Source organism: Nerophis ophidion, linkage group LG17 (genome assembly GCF_033978795.1).
Source record: "Nerophis ophidion isolate RoL-2023_Sa linkage group LG17, RoL_Noph_v1.0, whole genome shotgun sequence".
NCBI lineage: Eukaryota > Metazoa > Chordata > Actinopteri > Syngnathiformes > Syngnathidae > Nerophis > Nerophis ophidion.
The window spans coordinates 23,008,355-23,028,887 of record NC_084627.1 but is presented as its reverse complement, the minus strand read 5'-3'; the positions used below and the strand labels follow the sequence as shown (position 1 = coordinate 23,028,887).

Here is a 20,533-nt window from a genome sequence, read left to right as displayed (position 1 = left end):
TACAGCACCTAATGCACCTAATATAACTCAATATACACCATTAAAGTTGGAAGAGTCCAAATGATGACCGTGTGTTCTCTGACCGGAACCCCAACGTGGTCAATATCCCAAAAACCCAGTCGCAGAGTTTAATACTCTACAAAGGTCCTTCGAGCCGGATATAATTGGCTACAATGGAAATGTCATCAGAGGATGAATCTGTTTCTCCATTCCATCCTGTTGTACGAGACCGATCGGTGAGGAAACGCCGTACCCCAAAACATCTTGAAGACTACATCCTTGCCTATAATGTGCAGCGACCTGCCCTTTCCTCCCCCCCTGCCGAGATGGAGGAGCAGAGAGGAGCAGCGGCCGCAGTGAACAGTAGCCAAGCAGATGCATTACTTCAAATAGATGACGGGGTAACCTCACATCGTGCCACGTCAGTCGGAATGCTGAATGTTTCTTCACTCAAGAAACTAATGGAATCAGTATCAGTAAAGGGAAAGGAGGAGACGGATGAAATGACTCGACTTACTGCTAAACTCCGCCAATGTGAGAGCAGACCACGGCGACAACAACAGCTGATGGAACACATATCTTCCTTCCTCATGGAAGAAGAAATGGATGGAAATGACCCTCACAATGAGCCTTCACCAGCACAACCTCCTTCAGTGAACGACAGTTGTGCTGCAATTTCCATTTCACATCCTCACTCACCGGAATCAGTAACAAAGCAGCTGAACTTTGTAAAGAATCCACTTGGGGGATGTATAACAGCAAGCACACATTCAGTGTCAGGGAATGAAACTAATAAAGTGGACATCATTCCCGCAGCTGCACGTGAGAGAGCTGGTTCCCCACTTACATTAACACAAGCATTCACACCACAATGCCCAAGCTCCCCCTCCTCTGTTGCTTCATATGGAATGGTGTCTCCTGCTGTACATCAGGAACAACTCCCCAGCAAAGGCACATGTTTACTACAACTCAAGGGCCCTCCTCAGCACTGTGGCTAATCCGAAGAATGCATCCAACCAGCCGATCATCAACTCACTACAGCAACCTGTACACCTGCAGTTACTTCTTACAACCCCCCGAATGTGCTCCGTCATCCCTTTCCACCTGCAATACCTGACGCTTTCTCAGGTGCAAACGTATTTCATCACCTCCCAGGGCTCACGGCAGTAACAACACCTCAGTACCCATTATACACTTCACCACTAGAGGGTAGCATGCCCACAGTCTATCAGCCACAGCTGCTGTCAAGTCACAATGTTCCCCCATTACCCACTAACTTGTCACAACGCTCAACATATGGTGTGCCACAACGCTCAACTTACGGGGTGCCACAACTTAAAATTCCAGATTTTACTGCAGATAGTGAAAGAGAGTTCGCTAACCTCAAGCTTGCTCTTTGTAACCTACTCGAACCACATACAGACTTAAGTGAGAATTACAAATATCATGTGCTACTTGAACATTTTAAGTTTCCAGAAGCACAAATGATAGGTCAGTCGTGCCGCCACCATCCATACCCATATACAGCCACCATGCAAGCTTTGCAGTTCCAGTATGGACAGCCACATCAGCTTGCTCAAAGCGAAATAGCAGCCATTCTGACCTCCCCGGATGTCAAGCCGACTGATGCGCGCACCTTTCAGAGCTTTTCTCTGCGTGTCCATCTCCTAGTGAGCATGCTGCTCTCCTTAGAGGGACCACAAGGCATGGAACTGAACTGCTGCTCACATGTCGATCGCCTACTTAGCAAGCTGCCAAAGTACCACAGAGATGGGTTCATCGAGCATCTACAGTTACAAGGGAAATTAAATGGCACAAGTCTAAACCCCTACAACCTGCAGGACCTAAATGGATGGCTTCAAGGCAAAACACAACAGCAGCGCCTCTCCAGCAGATTGGTGCAACGCTATCAACAGGAGAGGCCCTCGGGGAGCACAACAGAAAGGGGTCCCTTCAAGGTCAAAAGTCAAGCTACAGCTGTATATCTTGGGGCAGCGAGAACACGACATGGTGCCTCCATTAAGCACGCTCCTGCTGAGACCAACAAAACTAACAAAATGCATTGTCTCTTCTGTAAAAGCAAGGAACACTATATTCATCGCTGTCAACGGATCAGAAAACATTTTGCGGCGCACCTGGATAAATGGATAGTAGAAGAAGCACGATGTTGGAGATGTGCACGTGCTCATGCACCTGACGCATGTACTCTCAAGAAGCCCTGCAGCGATTGCAATGGTATCCACCTCCAAGTTCTCCACAATGTAGCTCAAAGGTATACTGAAGACACCCAGATGACTCCCACCTAGAGTCGTGTCTATTTGACTCCCAGCATCACCTCAAGTAGAGTGCTCCTGAAAGTTGTCCCTGTACTGCTGCCCCATAATTCAAAAACAATGGAGACATTTGCTGTCTTACATGATGGGGCTCAACGAACTATGATTTTACCTGACGCAGCCCAACATCTACACTTGCCTGGCCAACATGAAATTCTTGCCTTGCGCACCGTGCGCACAGACCTTACCCACCTCAAGGGTTTAACAGTTGACTTTGAGATCTCCCCAATAAAGAACCCAGGGAAACGGTACAAAGTGCAAGGTGCGTTTACTGCACAAGGTCTGGATCTGATGGAGCAGACCTACCCAGTTCAGAGACTTCAGAAGAAGTATACACATCTACGTGGGATGTCGTTGCAACCTTTCTCCAATGCACGCCCCCTAGTGTTAATCGGGTCAGACAATGTGCACCTGATCACTGCAACAAAGCCAATCCGCCAGGGAAATAATGGAGGACCCATAGCCATCCACACAGCACTTGGATGGACTTTACAAGGGGCGGAGGAAAGAACACAAGGACAAAGCTCAACACAAATGTGTCTATTTACCTCAATTGCCACTCCCAATGACATCTTGTTCCGTAATGTGGAAAAGTTATGGCAACTTGATGTTTCAGGAACGAAAAGATTGTTGTTCGCTCTCGTGAAGATCAGGAAGCAATAACCCTATTGGAGACAAGAACTCGGTGAGTCGACATAGAGGGTGTACAGCGCTATACAACACCCCTCCTAAGAAAGAAAGATATGCCTAAACTCAACAGTTCCATATCCACCGTCATGGCTCACTTGAGAAACACAGAGAAAAGGCTCAAGAAGAATCCAGAGAAAGTCACTCCTTTTTCTGCTGAGATCACTAAGCTCATTCAAGCAGGGTATGTCAAGAAGCTCTCGCATGAAGAGACCGAACAGTCCAATGAATCCTGGTATCTTCCCTATCATCTTGTGTTCCACAACGAGAAGGCAAGACTTGTCTTCAACTGCTCGTTTCGACATCAGGGAGTGTCTGTGAATGACCAACTCCTCCCTGGGCCTACACTGGGACCATCATTGTTAGGTGTTCTTCTTCGGTTCAGACAACACCCGGTAGCAGTAAGTGGAGATATCCGAGCAATGTTTCATCAGATCCGTCTTCTCCCTGAAGATAGACCACTCCTTCGGTTTATCTGGAGAGATTTGCGCAGCGAAAACCCACCAGACGTTTATGAATGGCAAGTGCTTCCATTCGGAACGACATGCAGCCCGTGCTGTGCAATATTTGCTCTGCAGCAACTTGCTCGGAGTCACCAACACAGCCATCCAGGACTTCTTAAATTTGTGGAGCAAAGTTTCTATGTGGATAATTGCTTAAAGAGTTTCACAGACATATCTGAAGCTGCACAGCAGGTGACTAAGTTGCACAAAGTGATGGCAGAAGGAGGATTTGACCTCCGACAATGGGCAAGTAACCAACCAGAGGTGTTAGCCCAAGTCCCTACTGAAGGAAGATCGACTACCACAGAACAGTGGCTAAGCCAAAACCGAGTTGAGCTACAAGAGCCTGCTTTAGGCCTGAGATGGAACTGTGCTACTGACACCCTTGGCTATCAATGTAGAAACATCGAACATACCATATTGACCATGAGGACTGCATATCAGGTGCTAGCCAGTCAGTATGACCCCCTGGGGTTTATAGTACCATATACGACCCGTGCCAAGGTTCTCATCCAGCAGTTATGGTCCAAGCAGAGAAGCTGGGATGACTCCGACTTACCACGAGCCCTGCAGGAGGCCTGGAAGCAGTGGGAGAGTGAACTCCAACATCTAGATAAATTATCCATACCACGTTGCTACACACCAATCCCAACCACTGGTCCCGAGTATGATCTCCACATCTTCTGTGATGCCTCTGAACGAGCATATGGGGCAGTTGCTTATGTCAGACTACAGACTAAAGACGTCATTCTCACCTCGTTCGTTATGGCAAGATCAAGGGTAGCTCCGAAAAGGCAACAATCCATGCCTCGCTTGGAGCTCTGTGCAGCATTAGCTGGAGCTCAGCTTGCCAAGATTTTGAAAACAGAGATGACTCTCCCTCTTCAAAGGACGACCCTGTGGTCGGATTCCACCAATGTTCTGGAGTGAGTCCAGTCGGACTCTTGTCGCTTCAAGGTCATTGTTGGAACGCGTGTCTCAGAGATACAGGAGCTGACTGATCGACAATCCTGGCGGTATGTTGACACTCACAACAATCCTGCTGATGACATCGCCAGGGGGAAACCACTTCTGGAACTTGCGGCAGATGGGCGCTGGAGTCAAGGACCCCCATTTCTCAGGCAAAGTGCGGAATACTGGCCAAAAAGACCGGAGAAAGATTCAACCCTGACTTTGTCCGAACTAAAGAGCATCACCTTCTGTGGTCTTGCAGAAGTGCAAAGCAACAATAATATTCCGGATGCCTCTCTATTCAATACCTGGAAAGAATTAGTAAAAGTCACTCAGAAGGGGGGACAGGAAGCACCAGAAGGTTCAATACAGAGTCAGACAATCAGCTCCCAAGAAGCTGAGTTTTAGTTGCTAAGAAGATGTCAAGTTCAAACCTTTCCCGCAGACATCATATCTCTTAAAACACAGAACTCAGTGTCAGCTAAGAGTCGTCTAGCGTGCCTCTCTCCTGAGTAGGACTCAACTACAGGGTTAATTCGAGTTGGGGGTAGGCTGCGACGACTCCAGAACCCGGACCTAGAAGAGATCCATCCTATTGTGCTGGACCCAAAACATCAGATAACTAAACTCCTCATCAAGGACATGGACGAACGTCTTCTGCACCCAGGTACAGAGCGAGTGTATGCAGAACTTCGGAGACATTACTGGATTTTACGAGGATGACAAGCTGTCAGGCACCATCAGCACAATTGCCCATCTTGTCAACGCTAGAGAGCTCAACCGACGGTCCCAAGGATGGCATATCTGCCACCGCAACGCCTCAGACTTCTCTGTCCACCCTTCCATTCAACAGGTGTGGATTGTTTTGGACCTTATCTGGTCAAAGTGGGCAGAAGATCAGAGAAGCGGTGGAGTGTCATTTTTAAGTGTCTTACAACTCGAGCAGTTCACATCGAGCTCCTGTACTCCATGGATGCCGATGCATTCCTTCTCGCTCTACGTCGGTTCATTGCCAGAAGGGGAAGACCAAGAGAGGTACTGTCAGATTGTGGGACCAACTTCCGAGGAGCAGAAAGAGAACTCAGGACAGTGTTTGCAGGGATGGAACCTCAGCTAAGAGAGCAACTGACAGAATATCAGATTGACTTCAAATTCAACCCTCCAAATGCCCCTCATTTTGGTGGGGCATGGGAACGTGAAATTAGATCCATCAAGGCCAGTCTCCAAGTCGCAGTGGGAGGGCAGTCAGTCACAGTAGATGTCTTGCACACAACCCTAGTAGAAGTGGAGGGGATACTGAACTCAAAACCCCTAGGGTACGTATCATCTGATGTTTCTGATCTGGACCCAATCACCCCAAACATCCTTCTCATGGGGCGGCGAGATTCTGCACTGCCGCAAGTAGTTTACATCCCAGCTGTCATGGGGCGGCGGAGATGGCGCCATTGCCAAACACTTGTGGATTAGTTTTGGATCCACTTCATCCGCAGCTATCTACCCACTTTGCAGACCAGGTCAAAATGGCAAAGGTCTTCCGAAAATTTAACCAACAACACTGTAGTTTTGATGGTGGACCCTTCACTTCCAAGAGCACAGTGGCCCATCGGCAAAGTGGTTAAAACAATTCCGAGTCAAGACGGACAGGTTAGGACTGGTGAGGTAATGGTCAAGAGTAAAGTCTACACCAGACCAGTAGCTCGCTTGATCCCACTTCCAAGTTTAGAGGATGACAGTAAGAACACTTGAAGAATTCCGGTAGTTACACATTAGTTGTACAAATGTGGGGACGGCTGTTAAGAATTCTCCATGTTATTTACGTTTCAAATACTTTATTTTGAAGCATTTCTTGACAGTGTCACTTCCGCTTCCTTCCTGTAGGTGTCACTTCCGCTTCCCGTTTGACGTGTGTTAATGTGTGCTAACTTGTTTCTCTGTTATGTTTAATCGGTGCTCTAGTCCTTGACTATGTGAGTATGTTAATTATAATATAAGAATCATTTAGTTTATTAATAGACATCACTGTGTTTGTGTAACATTTACTGGTGTTCTATTAATATTATTAGTGCTGTGTTGTCAGAATGCTACGAACTAACATCTCCCTGTTTAGGATAGCATTGATGCTACTAATGTGGCTAGTTCATGTCCCATTGTGAAAATGCAATATATTATGTCTCTAGTACTTTACTTAGAGTATATCTATAGGCCTAATATATATATATATATATTGTTGTTTAGATAAATTACATAAATGTTGATGGGTGTTTGTTTGTGGTTTACAGATACTAACTGCACCTAATATAACTCAATATACACCATTAAAGTTGGAAGAGTCCAAATGATGACTGTGTGTTCTCTGACCGGAACCCCAACGTGGTCAATATCCAAAAAACCCAGTCGCAGAGTTTAATACTCAACATACATACTATACAAATATTTAAAAAAAACTTGTCGTGGATAATGACTTGGAACTTCACAAGAAAAAGGTCACAATTTCACAAGAAAAACTTAGAATTTTGTCAGTATTATAATAAAAGTCGTAATTTTACTCAACGCAAGTCAAAGATTTACAAGAAAAACTGAACATTTGTGCGATATTATGATAAAAGTTGGAATTTTACTCAATAACAGTCGCGATTTTACAAGAAAAGCTTGAAATGTTGGCAATTTTATGAAAAGAGTCACAATTTTAGTTGACAAAAGCTAGAATTTTATAAGAAAACTTTAAAGAAAGACGGCACCGGGGCAGTGAGGGGTAGCATCCCGAGCTGCACCTTCTGAGAGGAAGGAACCCACAACAAGCTACGAATCGACCTACAGGAAATATACCCCCAGGGATTCCCGAGAGGGGGGGCGGAAGAGAATCCCACTGGACGGATCAAAGGTTGACGACACATGGCAATGGTAACACGACGACGACGACTATGGAATGCATATGTGGGAAGGTATGCAAGAACCGACATGGCCTGCGGATCCACCAGGCCAGGATGAAGTGTATGCAGAAGGTGGTAGAATCACAGCGCACAGGAACTACGCCTGGTGAGACGCAGGAGGAGCCAGGCCCGGAGTCACCCCACAGTGCCCGGAGCCTCCAGGTGATGCAACCACCAGAAGCACACAGGACATCAGAACATCGTCGGGTAAAGTGGCCCCAAGCTAGCAAGGAGAAAGAGTGGCTCCAGTTTGATGAAGATGCTGATACCATCTTGGAAACAACAGCCAAAGGGGACGCTGATCGACGCCTCAAGACGATGACCACGATCATCATCAGCCTCGCTGTAGAGAGTTTTGGACTTGAGGAGAAGCGGGCAGCGAAGCCCCCCTACATCATGAACAATAGAGTGAGTAAAATCCATCAGCTCAGGCAGGAACTGAAGTGTTTAAGACAGCAGTTCAAGGTTGCACGTGAAGAGGATAGGGGGCCTCTTGCGGAACTACGTGGTATAATCCGCAAGAAGCTAATAACCTTGAGGAGAGCGGAGTGGCATAGGAGGAGGAGGAAGGAAAGGTCCAGGAGGAGAGCTGCCTTTCTGGCGAATCCCTTTGGAGTCACAAAACAGCTGCTAGGACAGAAGCGAAGCGGTAGACTGGCCTGCTCCAAAGCTGAGGTCGACCACCACCTCAAGCAAATTTACAGCGATGGATGCAGAGAACAAGACCTAGGCCCCTGCAGGTCCTTGATCAATCCACCAACACCAACGCTTGACTTCGATGGGAAAGAGCCCGGCTGGAAGGAGATCCAGGAGGTGGTCCGCAGGGCAAGGACGAGCTCTGCTCCAGGGCCCAGTGGAGTACCTTATAAGGTATATAAGAACTGTCCAAGACTACTCCACAGACTCTGGAGAATCCTGAAGGTGATCTGGAGGAGGGGCAAGGTAGCAGACCAGTGGAGACAGGCAGAGGGTGTGTGGATCCCAAAGGAGGAAAAGTCTAAGAACATCAATCAGTTCCGAACCATCTCGTTGCTGAGTGTTGAAGGGAAGATCTTCTTCAGCCTCATGGCCAGGCGACTGACAGACTACCTCCTGAAGAACTCCTACATTGATACATCAGTCCAGAAAGGAGGGATCCCAGAGGTATCTGGATGTCTGGAGCACACAGGCGTGGTCACTCAGCTCATCAGGGAAGCCAGGGAGAATAAGGGGGACCTGGCTGTTCTGTGGCTGGACCTCGAAAATGCCTATGGATCCATACCCCACAAGCTGGTCGAAGAGGCACTGAATCGGCATCACATTCCAAAGAAGTTCAGAGACCTCATTCTGGACTACTATGCCAACTTCCATCTAAGAGTCTCCTCCGGAAAAACAACCTCCGACTGGCACAGGCTTGAAAAGGGGATCATCACTGGCTGTACGATCTCAGTCATCCTCTTTGTGCTCGCCATGAACATGCTGGTGAAGTCTGCGGAAGTTCAGTGCAGAGGTCCCCTCTCCAGGTCTGGAGTCCGGCAGCCACCCATCCGAGCCTTCATGGACGACCTGAGAGTGACCACTACATCCGTCCCAGGTTGCAGGTGGATCTTGAATGGCCTTCAGGAGGTGATTTCCTGGGCTCGCATGAACTTCAAGCCGGCCATGTCGAGGGCCCTAGTGCTAAAGAAAGGAAAGGTTACTGGCAAGTTCTGCTTCTCACTTGGAACCACCAAAATACCATCACTCACCGAGGAACCTGTGAAGAGCTTGGGAAAGGTGTTTAATTGCAGCCTGAGAGACGCAGTCTCCACAAGATCGACCAACCAAGACCTGGAGACCTGGCTGACCGTGGTGGATAAATCTGGCCTTCCTGGCAAGTTCAAGGCCTGGATTTACCAGCACGGGATTCTCCCTCGGATCCTCTGGCCCCTCATGGTGTACGAAGTCCCCATTTCAACCGTGGAAGGCTTTGAGATGAGGGTCAGTAGGTTCCTGCGCAGGTGGCTAGGACTGCCGCGAAGCCTGAGCAGCATTGCTCTATACGGGCATAACAACAAACTGAAGCTCCCCATCAGCAGCCTGAGCGAGGAATTCATGGTGACACGGTCCAGGGAGCTCCTACAGTATCGGGAGTCCAGTGACCCAAAGGTTGCACAGGCTGGGATTGAAGTCAGGACGGGGCGGAAGTGGAGAGCTGTCGAGGCTGTGGATGTTGCAGAGGCAAGGCTACGGCAAAAGGTTTTGGTGGGAATAGTGGCGCAGGGGAGATCTGGCTTAGGTAGCAGAAGAACACCTCGCTATGATAAGGCGCAGGGGAAAGAGAAGAGGTCACTGATCCTCGAGGAAGTGCGAGCAGGAGTTGAGGAAAGGCGAGCCTGCCAGATGGCGGGAATGCGGCAACAGGGCGCCTGGACGAGATGGGAACAAGCATCAGAGCGTAAGGTCACATGGACCGAGCTCTGGAAAGCCGAACCCCATCGAATAAAGTTCTTGATCCAGGCGGTCTACAATGTGCTGCCAAGTCCATCCAACCTCTTCACCTGGGGAAAGGTGGAGACACCAGGGTGCCCCCTCTGCCAGAGGAGAGGAACCTTGGAGCACATCCTAAGCTGTTGTCCAAAAGCCCTGGGTGACGGGCGGTACCGCTGGCGACATGACCAGGTCCTGAAGGACATAGCTGATGCCATCTGCAGGGGAGTCAGTCACAGCAAGAGCCTCCGCCCAGTGAAGAGTACTGCTTTCATCAGAGCTGGGGAGAAGTCAACACCGGCTGCCCGGAACACCTCGTCTGGCCTGTTGGCAACAGCACGCGACTGGGAGCTGTCAGTTGATCTGGGAAAGCAGTTGAAGTTCCCTGACGTGGTTGCTAAAACAACACTAAGGCCAGATATTGTGCTCACCTCAGTGGCCTCCAAGCAGGTAATCCTCTTGGAGCTCACAGTGCCTTGGGAGGACCGTATGGAGGAGGCCAATGAGAGGAAGAGCGCAAAGTACTCTCAGCTTGTGGAGGAGTGTCGGAGCAATGGGTGGCGAGCGATGTGCCGGCCTGTTGAAGTGGGATGTCGAGGGTTTGTGGGCAAATCTCTCTGCAGGGCCTACAGAATGCTTGGCATCACAGGGGCCAGCCAGCAAAGGGCCATGAAGTTAGTCACAGATGCAGCAGAAGTGGCATCGAGGTGGCTGTGGATCAGGAGGGGAGAGGCGTGGCATGTAGGGCAGTAGCGCTACCTGGACACAGGCTGGGGCCTGATCAACCCTGGCTGGGTCGCCTAGGGGAGGGGGTCTGATTGTTGAAAGACCCGAAACCCCCTGTGATCCTAGGTTACATCACTGAGGATGTGTCCAGTTGCACCATTGGTGTATTTAAAAAGTAAAATGCTGGCAATATTATTATAATAATCTGAATTTTACTTGGCAAGATTATGATAAAAGTCATAATTTTACTCAAACATTTTTTATAAGAATGAAATTGGCAATATTGTGATAAAAGTCAGAATTTCATATGACAAATGTCACCATTTTGCATTAAAAAGTAATCATTTTACATAAAAAAGTAATAGTTTTTAGGAAAAAATATTGCAATATTACAGAAACATAAAGAATATGAGAAATTGTTTCCAATGTTATAAGAAAAAAGTCTACACGCCGTGACAAAAAGACTGCTTTTAGTAAATTTTTTTGAATTTTTTTTTGTAATTGTTTTTTAATCGTAATTATTTACTTCAAGTTATTACAGTCTGTCTCTGTATACGGCACATATTTATTTTATTTTTTTAAATGAATTTTGGCCAAAGGGGGTGGATTTAAATTTCTTACACACACTTGTTATTTCAGATGTTGACCAGAGGGGGCGGACTTTTAAAACCTACACAGACAATTTGAAAAATCCCTTCTTTTTGGACCACCCTAATTTTGATAGATTTTACCACCAGGGGTACAAATGAGACAATCACTATTAGATGCAATGGTTTTCCTTATTGGGACCATCATTTTGGTCCTAACTTGTATACCGGTCCTCATATGGAATGTACCTTTCCTTGTTGATGTCTCAAGAAGGGTAGAAATACAAGGACACACATCTTGGGAGCCTTTTTTTCTGTACTTTGTGGTAAAGTTTCCCTTTCATCAACAAGCTAATAAAAATGGACGCAAGGAGGATTTGGAGGACATTTTGTTTACCTGAAACACACAAAATGCAAACTTGTCTCAAATAAAAATGTGACCTGTACGGATGCGGCGGAAAAACAACCATAAATCCAACTTTTCCCAGCGGGATGTAATAAATGCTCACATAAACACCGTCGGGATATTGTTTACAACCACACAAGACAGATGATGTTTTTTTTTTTTTTGTACGTGGTGACAAATTAACGGATAAGAGTGTTTTCTCTGGTCCCATTTTTCACTCTCAAGGGCATAAATTGAGGAAACTTTAAGCGGGTTGGAGACTCAGAGATGAAATGAACAATGAGGAAGGCAAAGAAAAATGATTAGGCGGCAGAGATGTTTTGCTTTGCAGCATCCCTAATCACTCTCTTGCTGCTCAGCTTCCTGCCCTCTGGACGTTATGTGCGTCTTTTGCTTTGAAAATAGCTGAAATATTCAAGCAAAAGAAGCACAGCATTTATGCTTGGTTGAAAGCTGACTAAGACGTATGAGGGGGAGGGAAAGTGGTCACACCGCCATAAAAAATCGAATGCGTCCGGCAGGTTTAACCATGTTCCCTCTTTAAATGCCACCTAATGCCACCTCATTACTCATCACAAATGTTACAGAGCACTTCTGACTCTTCTTTCACTAAATAATTGTAATGTTCTGAATCCTTCCAAAATGCTGCCATAATAAAACCTTACAGGTGGCGTTTTTGTGTTATATGAACATTCCGAACATACAAATGGCAAACCAATGTTAAAACTATGTAAATTAACAGGAGGTTAAATACTGAATTGGGCCCTTTGTGGGGCATTCAAGATATACACACTTTTCATTCACATCTACAAAACCCAAAACCAGTAAAGTTGGCACGTTGTGTAAATCGTAAATAAAAACAGAATACAATGATTTGCTAATCCTTGTCAACCTATATTCAATTGAATAGACTGCAAAGACAAGATACTTGACGGTCGAACTGCTAAACTTTGTTATGTTTGGCAAACATTAGCTCATTTTAAATTTGATGCCTGCAACATGTTTCAAAAAAGCTGGCACAAGTGGCAAGAAGGACTGAGAACATTGAGGAATGCTCATCAAAAACTTATTTGGAACATCCCACAGGTAAATAGGCTAATTAGGAACAGATGGGTGCCATGATTGGGTATAAAAGCAGCTTCCATGAAATGCTCAGTCATTCACAAACAAGGATGGGGCGAGGGTCACCACTTTGTGAACAAATGCGTGAGCAAATTGTCGAACAGTTTAAGAATAACATTTCTCATCCTGCTATTGCAAGGAATTTAGGGATTTCACCATCTACGTTCTGTAATATCATCAAAATCTTCAGAAAATCTGGAGAAATCACTGCACGTTAGCGACAACACCTTCGATCCCTTAGGCCATGGGTGTCAAACCCCGGCTCGCGGGCCAAATTTGGCCCGCCGTGTAATTTCACTTGGCCCTTGAGGCAATATCAAATTAACATTAGAGCTGGCCCGCCGCTGTAACACCGCATTCCCCGCTAACACTCTTACTTGCCAACCCTCTCGTTTCAGTGCCCCTCCCGAATTTCATCCCGGACAACAATATTTGGGGTGGGCTTTATAAGCACTGCCTGTGGCGTTCTCTACAACCTGTCTCCACGTCCGCTTTTCCTCTATACAAACAGCGTGCCGGCCCAGGGCCCAGTCACATAATATATGCGGCTCATACACACACACACAAGAAAGCATACTTGGTCAACAGCCATACAGGTCACACTGAGAGTGGCCGTATAAATAACTTTAACACTATTACAAATATGCGCCACAGTGTGAACCCACACCAAACAAGGACACATTTCGGGAGAACATCCGCACCGTAACACAACATAGACACAACAGAACAAATACCCAGAACGCCTTGCAGCACTAACTCTTCCGGGACGCTACAATATACACCCCCGCTATCACCAAACCCCGTCCACCTCAACCCCACCGCCAAAAAGAGGCATTCAATTTTTATATAAATTTTATTTGATATGCAATTGATATTTATTAATTATTATTATTATTTGCAACTCGATTTTGCATGTCACTATAAAGTTATATAAGCCTTGCTTGTTCAATATTCAATGCAAAATTTGTTTGGGTCCCTACTAAAAGGTTAATTTGTTCAACCTCGGCCCGCGGCTTTGTTCGGTTTTAAATTTTGGCCCACTCTGTATTTGAGTTTGACACCCCTGCCTTAGGCGGTACGGCATCAAAAAGCGACATCGGTGTCATGACGCGGAGTCGAACCTTGGAGACATTATGCCTCGTCAGTGTGATGTCGGAGGGTGTAACAACACGAACATAGACGGTTTCAAGTTGCACCAGTGGTCAAAAGATGCGAAAGTCCCTCCTTTGTTCTGCACACTGTACCGACGACAGCTATGCTACGACAGAGATGGCAAAGAGATGGCAAGAATCTGTGGATATCCTGCAACACTAAAAGCAGATGCATTTCCAACGATAAAGTCAACAAAATCACAAAGGTGAGTTTTGTTGATGTTATTGACTTATGTGGAGTGTGCTAATTAGACATATTTGGTCACGGCATGACTGCAAGCTAATCGATGCTAACATGCTATTTAGGCTAGCTGTATGTACATATTGCATCATTATGCTTCATTTGTAGCTATATTTGCATCCAGCCTTTCCCTCCAGCCATATTTAATGCCAGACATACACATACCAATCGTTGGTTAGAATGCGATCGGCAAATTCGTCCTCGCTTCCTCCCGTGCCGCTGTCAGTCGTGATATGGCTCAAAAGCTTCTTTTTCTTCTTTAATTTGGTTTTCGGTACCTGCCTCCACACTCCAACCATCCATTTCAATACATGCGTAATCTGTTGAATCGCTTACGGCGCTGAAATCCGAGTCTGAATCCGAGCTACTATGCTATATCTTTCTGTACTATCCGCTTCGTTTGTTTCTGGTGGCTTCACGCAGTGACGTCACAGGACAATAGACGGGTGGATATAGCGATGGTGTAAATCAGGCACTTTGAAGCCGTTTTTCGGGATGTTGCGTGATGGGTAAAATTTTTAGAAAAACTCCGAAAAATAAAAAAAAGCCACTGGGAACTGATTTTTATTGGTTTTAACCCTTCAGAAATTTAAATAATGTTCCGCTTTAAAGTCATATCCAACAATTGCGACAATGACTTTTGACTGTCAACTGAGTTTTGTTTTCTAATGATTTCTGCTGGTGGTGTGCCTCTGGATTTTTTCGCAGCATAAAATGTGCCTTGGCTCAAAAAAGGTTGAAAAACACTGCCATAAAACATCATACTCTAACATTTTACTGTGGAATGCATGGGTACACTCTCTCCTCCCCCATCCAGGCACCCACTTTTTCATTCACTGACACCCCGTCCCTCATGTTGGAACTTCCTGCAGTGCCACCTGCAGTGCCACCTCCGTGCGTCGCTTACATGTCACAGGTCGAGGATTCTTGAGTGATTACGAGCATGTGAACTGTCTAAACCTGCCCTCCCACAAGCTCACTGTGAACATGAAGAACGCCTGTGCGGACAAGGATAGGAGAAGATAAAGAGGTGATAGCAGAGCTTTGACTATGTCATTGTCAAAGTAGGAATGAGTCATGCCTCCAAGACAAAATAGATAAACTACATACTCAAAAGAAGGAAAGGAAAGAAGGAGAAGGCTGATTGCTTCTATTTTCAATGAAATAAAACTACAGGACAAGTAAGGACAGTGAGGAGTTCAATGAAAAAATACATTTCAAACTACGGGAAAAATGAAGTCACTCAGAATCCCGAGTTCAAGGCCTCAAGTGAGTGAGCTAATTAGGTTATTTCCAGATGCTTTTTGTCTTTTTGTGCTTTTTTTGGTTGTAGCATTTACTCCAGATGGACTGTCATGTATCGCCATCATTCTCGAGAGTATCAGAAAAATACCCATTCCTTTTTCTTTGACTTTTTTTTTTTTTTTTTAATAACACTTACTTTTCAGCATTCACACAGTAAGTGTGATTTCCCACATTTTCTCTACTGATTCAAACTAGGGCTAGGCGATATGGCCTTTTTTTAATATCTCGATACTTTTAGGCCATATTGCGATACACGATATAGTTTTGTTTCAAGTTTCAAGTTTATTCACAATACCATATAACAATTACAGTAGTGGTGAAATGTCATCATTTAAAGATGTTGGTACGTGAAAGGGTCCCCCATATAAGCTAAAAGAAGCTTTTGACAGGGGGTCCAGGGGACAGTATATATATGGAAAGATGAAACATGGTAGCAAGCACAACAACAAAAAACAAAAACAAAACAACACAACAACAAGGCTATGTAATAAACACAAGATAGTAGTACCAAAGCAAGCATACACATACATACATACATACATACATTCATACAACCATGCAAAACCCAACAGTAGACTACCCCACATGAGGCATTAGAGATAGGTGGTTAATAGGTAAGTTTTCAGTTTCTTTTTGAAGTTGGAGAATGGATACAGCATCTTGAGGCTCTCATTAAGCTGGTTCAAAATCTTTGGTCCCCTGCATACGACACTGTGAGCGGTACAAGCCAGTAGACGATGTTGACCTGTTATTAGATCTAAGTTACGAGTGTTGTGGGCATGCTGGGGATGGTAGATAGGAACCAAGCTACAGAGCCTAAGATTCAGCCTGTAAATGACTTGATAGGTTAAACAAGCATTTTGATAAATATTGAACTCTGTCAGTCTTAAGAGATGATATTTATGAAATAGATGACGAGTGGGGGCATTAAACTTGGACCATGACAGGGCCCGTATAATTTTCTTTTGCATGGACTCTAATTTGTGAAGGTAGGTAGGGAAGGTGTTTCACCAGATGATATTACAGTAGTTTAGATGTGGTTCAAAGAGAGTTTTGTATAAGGTAAGTAGAGCATTAAGAGGAAGATAATGACGAAGGTGAAAGAACAGGCCAACATATTTGGATAATTTGTTTAACAGATGGCTATTGTGACATGTGAAATTGATGTATTCGTCAATGATAACCCCCAGGAATTTTGTGGAGTATACTCTCTGTATTTCCTGCCCATTGATGTTGATATGGTAGTGCTCAGTATATATATATGGATATTTTGCCTTAGCCTTGAATTAACACTTGATACATATAATCATAGCATTATGATGATTCTATTTGTCGACAATAGGGGTGTAACGGTACACAAAAATTTCGGTTCGGTACGTACCTCTGTTTAGAGGTCACGGTTCGGTTCATTTTTGGTACAGTAAGAAAACAACAAATTATACATTTTTGGGGTTATTTATTTACCAAATTTGTAAACAATGTCTTTATCCTTTTAACATTGGGAACACTATAATAATTCTACCCACGTTAATCAACATTAAACTGCCTCAGGTTGTTGCTTTGATTAAATAAAATGACAAAACCTTTCTTCTACATATAAAAAGTGCAACATTAAACAGTTTCAAGTCAACTCATCATGCTTAATTTATTACAGCATTTGGGGAGCCTGTAGTTGACTTTTATTACACACACACGCGCGCACACACACATACACACACACACACACACGCACGCACACACAGCAAAATGAACTAACCTAACGCAAACGAAACCTCATCGAGCTGGATGCAATCTTACTTGGAGGGGAGGAAACAGATGGTAGAGGTGAACAGCACCATGTCCCCTCCCCTCTCAGTAAGCTGTGGAGTCCCCCAAGGCAGTATACTAGGACCTTTACTGTTCCTAATATACGTAAATGACATGGGTTCAAATCCAGGCTCAGGATCTTTCTGTGTGGAGTTTGCATGTTCTCCCCGTGAATGCGTGGGTTCCCTCCGGGTACTCCGGCTTCCTCCCACTTCCAAAGACATGCACCTGGGGATAGGTTGATTGGCAACACTAAATTGGCCCTAGTGTGTGAATGTGAGTGTGAATGTTGTCTGTCTATCTGTGTTGGCCCTGCGATGAGGTGGCGACTTGTCCAGGGTGTACCCCGCCTTCCGCCCGATTGTAGCTGAGATAGGCGCCAGCGCCCCCCGCGACCCCGAAAGGGAATAAGCGGTAGAAAATGGATGGATGGACATGCCATCAGCATGCCACTGTGAATTGTTCCTGTTTGCGGATGACTCGGCCTTGCTGGTATCCGGCAAGGACAAGTCACAGGTGGAACAAATCCTCAGTGCTGAACTCCTCAATATTTGCACCTGGCTCGCTGACAACAAGCTATCCATACACTTAGGTAAAACGGAATCCATCCTATTTGGGTCCCATATCAAACTTAAGAAGGTCAGTGACTTCACTATAAAAGTGGGTGACATTGTTATCACCAGGAAGGATGAGATCACCTACCTAGGTTCCATTCTAGAGGCTAATCTTTCCTGTGATAAAATGGCAACCAAGGTGATCAAAAAGGTCAACCAAAAAACGAGATTCCTCTACAGAATCTCCTCTCTGGTCAACAAAAGCACCTTGAAGATTCTAGCGGGAACTCTCATTCAACCCTTCTTCGATTACGCTTGCACCTCCTGGTACCCCAGCACCTACAAAACCCTAAAATCTAGACTCCAAACATCCCAGAATAAGCTAGTCCGGTTACTTTTAGACCTCCACCCCAGATCACACTTCAATCCAACCCACTTCTCCAAAGTGGGCTGGCTCAGGGTGGAGGACAGAGTAAAACAACTTGCACTGAGCCTAGTCTATAAAATCCGCTACACCTCCTTGATACCGAAGTACATGTCAAACTACTTCCTTAACGTAAATGACCACCATAACCACAACACCAGGGGGAGCTCCACAAACCACGTTAAACCCAGATTCCGATCTAACAAAGGTCTTAACTCATTCTCTTTCTATGCCACATCAATGTGGAATGCACTCCCAACAGGTATACAAGTAAGTGCATCTCTATATTCCTTCAAAACCGCTCTAAAACAACACCTCCAGGCAACTTCAACACTTTACTAATACCCTCCTCCATTCACATCCCATCTCCCCGGATTATAAACAACTCAAATGTACTGCTTGTGTATCGGCTGGGGACATCTCTGCGCTGCTGGTCCGCCTACGCTTGGGATGGTTTCCTGCTGGCTCCGCTGTGAACGGGACTCTCGCTGCTGTGTCTTGGATCCTCTTTGGACTGGACTCTCGCGACTGTGTTGTATCCATTGTGGATTGAACTTTCACAGTATCATGTTAGATCCGCTCGACATCCATTGCTTTCCTCCTCTCTAAGGTTCTCATAGTCATCATTGTCACCGACGTCCCACTGGGTCATTATTGTCACCAATGTCCCACTGGGTGTGAGTTTTCCTTGCCCTTATGTGGGCCTACCGAGGATGTCGTGGTGGTTTGTGCAGCCCTTTGAGACACTAGTGATTTAGGGCTATATAAGTAAACATTGATTGATTGATTGATTCTAATGTATATACTTGTTCTTATGCTATGTGAACTCACTATGTTCTCTGCTGGCTGTACATATCCTACTAAATAAGACCTACACTTTTTCAATGTCCACATTTCTCTGTTGATGCAATTGTTGATGACTGAAGTTCTGATATCAACCAAAGCTCCTCATCCCACCCCCCGGATTGTAAATAATGTAAATAATTCAATGTACATACTAAGATGATTAACTTGTGTGATGACTGTATTATGTTGATAGTATATATTTGTACTATGAATTGATTAACGTGTTGAAAAGTTGAAAAACTTATTCGGGTGTTACCATTTAGTGGTCAATTGTATGGAATATGTACTGAACTGTGCAATCTACTAATAAAAGTATCAATCAATCAATCAATCAAAAAGCTAGATAGCGTTCAAACTCAACCCAGAACTATGACAGAGCAGAGCTGCAGTTTAAGTTTCTAGAATGTCAACGGGCTCATAGTGATATTTGTAATAGTTGTGACTGGGAAGTGTTTTTTTTTTATAATTTGGGGAGTGTACGATGTCAGCAGGTACAAGATATTTCAATAAGTGTCAAATAAAAATTAGCTACATAATAGGAAATCAAATAGTGTTCGTCCTTTGCTATGTGGTAGGTTACTACAAACTTTATTAAATTCTGTTGTTGACTATTTTTTGCATACGGTGTTGATCTGGAAATTTTTGCCTCGGCATTTTGATGGTGTGGGCGTGTGGCACCGAATGGAGATGTTGAGATGTGGAGTAAGCACTCTTCATTCTCTAGCAGGTGACTTTTCAAATGATGCTACATACTAGCAGTAATGCTACTTTTTCTAGCAACGCTTTTGGTCCACAATTGACAAATTACGGTTGTCTGTTCGACATATACCCACTTGAAGCCAAACCACCGCCAGACGATGGACCCCCTGCTGTTTTCTTGGGAATTAATTCTTCTTTCATTCGTACCTTCTTTCTCTCGTATTACCACTCCGCCTGAGGGATCAAAGGTCTGTATTATCATCGCTTACGTGCAGCTAACGTTACCCATGCTGCTACCTCTCTGCTTCCCGAGAGCGTATGACGTTGTATGTGATGTATGTAAGAAGGTGTGCTTGCTGTCTGTGAGAAGGAGAGACAGGAAAGAGCGAGAAGAGCCTGTAGTGTAATGCTCGAATATCACGATATAGTCATTTTCTATATCGCACTGAGACAAACCAGCGATATATTGTGTATATCGATATGTCGCCCCAGCCCTAATTCAAACCCTTACACTATCAACATATTTCGCTTATTCACAAACAGGTTATCTTTTTTTTAATGTCGGAAAAATTGCAGATTTCCCCGGATTTCCCACTTTTCTGCAAAACACCTATTTTCTTATTAAAAATAAAGTTAGTATTATTTGCAGATAAAACAATTGCATTTTGTTCAGGAGACAACAAACGGAAGATAATACAAATAATAACAGAAGAAATGAACAAAATAAAAAGATAGTTTGACAAAAAAAGACTATCTTTGAATCTCAGTAAAACTAAAATAATGCTATTTGGTAACAGTAGAAGAGAAAGTCAAA

At 44.8% G+C, this 20,533-nt stretch overlaps 2 protein-coding genes across 3 annotated transcripts in view; one reads left to right on the top strand and one right to left on the bottom strand.

Moving 5' to 3' along the window:
* Positions 1–20,533, bottom strand: part of csgalnact1a (chondroitin sulfate N-acetylgalactosaminyltransferase 1a) — a 106,259-nt gene that overhangs the window by 70,139 nt on the left and 15,587 nt on the right. The window lies entirely within an intron of this gene.
* Positions 7,390–10,749, top strand: LOC133536595 (uncharacterized). The gene has a single exon (XM_061877229.1). The coding sequence runs from the start codon at positions 7,396–7,398 to the stop codon at positions 10,603–10,605; it is 3,210 nt and encodes a 1,069-aa protein (XP_061733213.1). The 5' UTR covers positions 7,390–7,395; the 3' UTR covers positions 10,606–10,749.

Coding starts and splice junctions, on each gene's coding strand:
- LOC133536595 (XM_061877229.1), top strand. CDS start 7,396: ATGGAATGCATATGTGGGAAGGTATGCAAGAACCGACATGGCCTGCGG.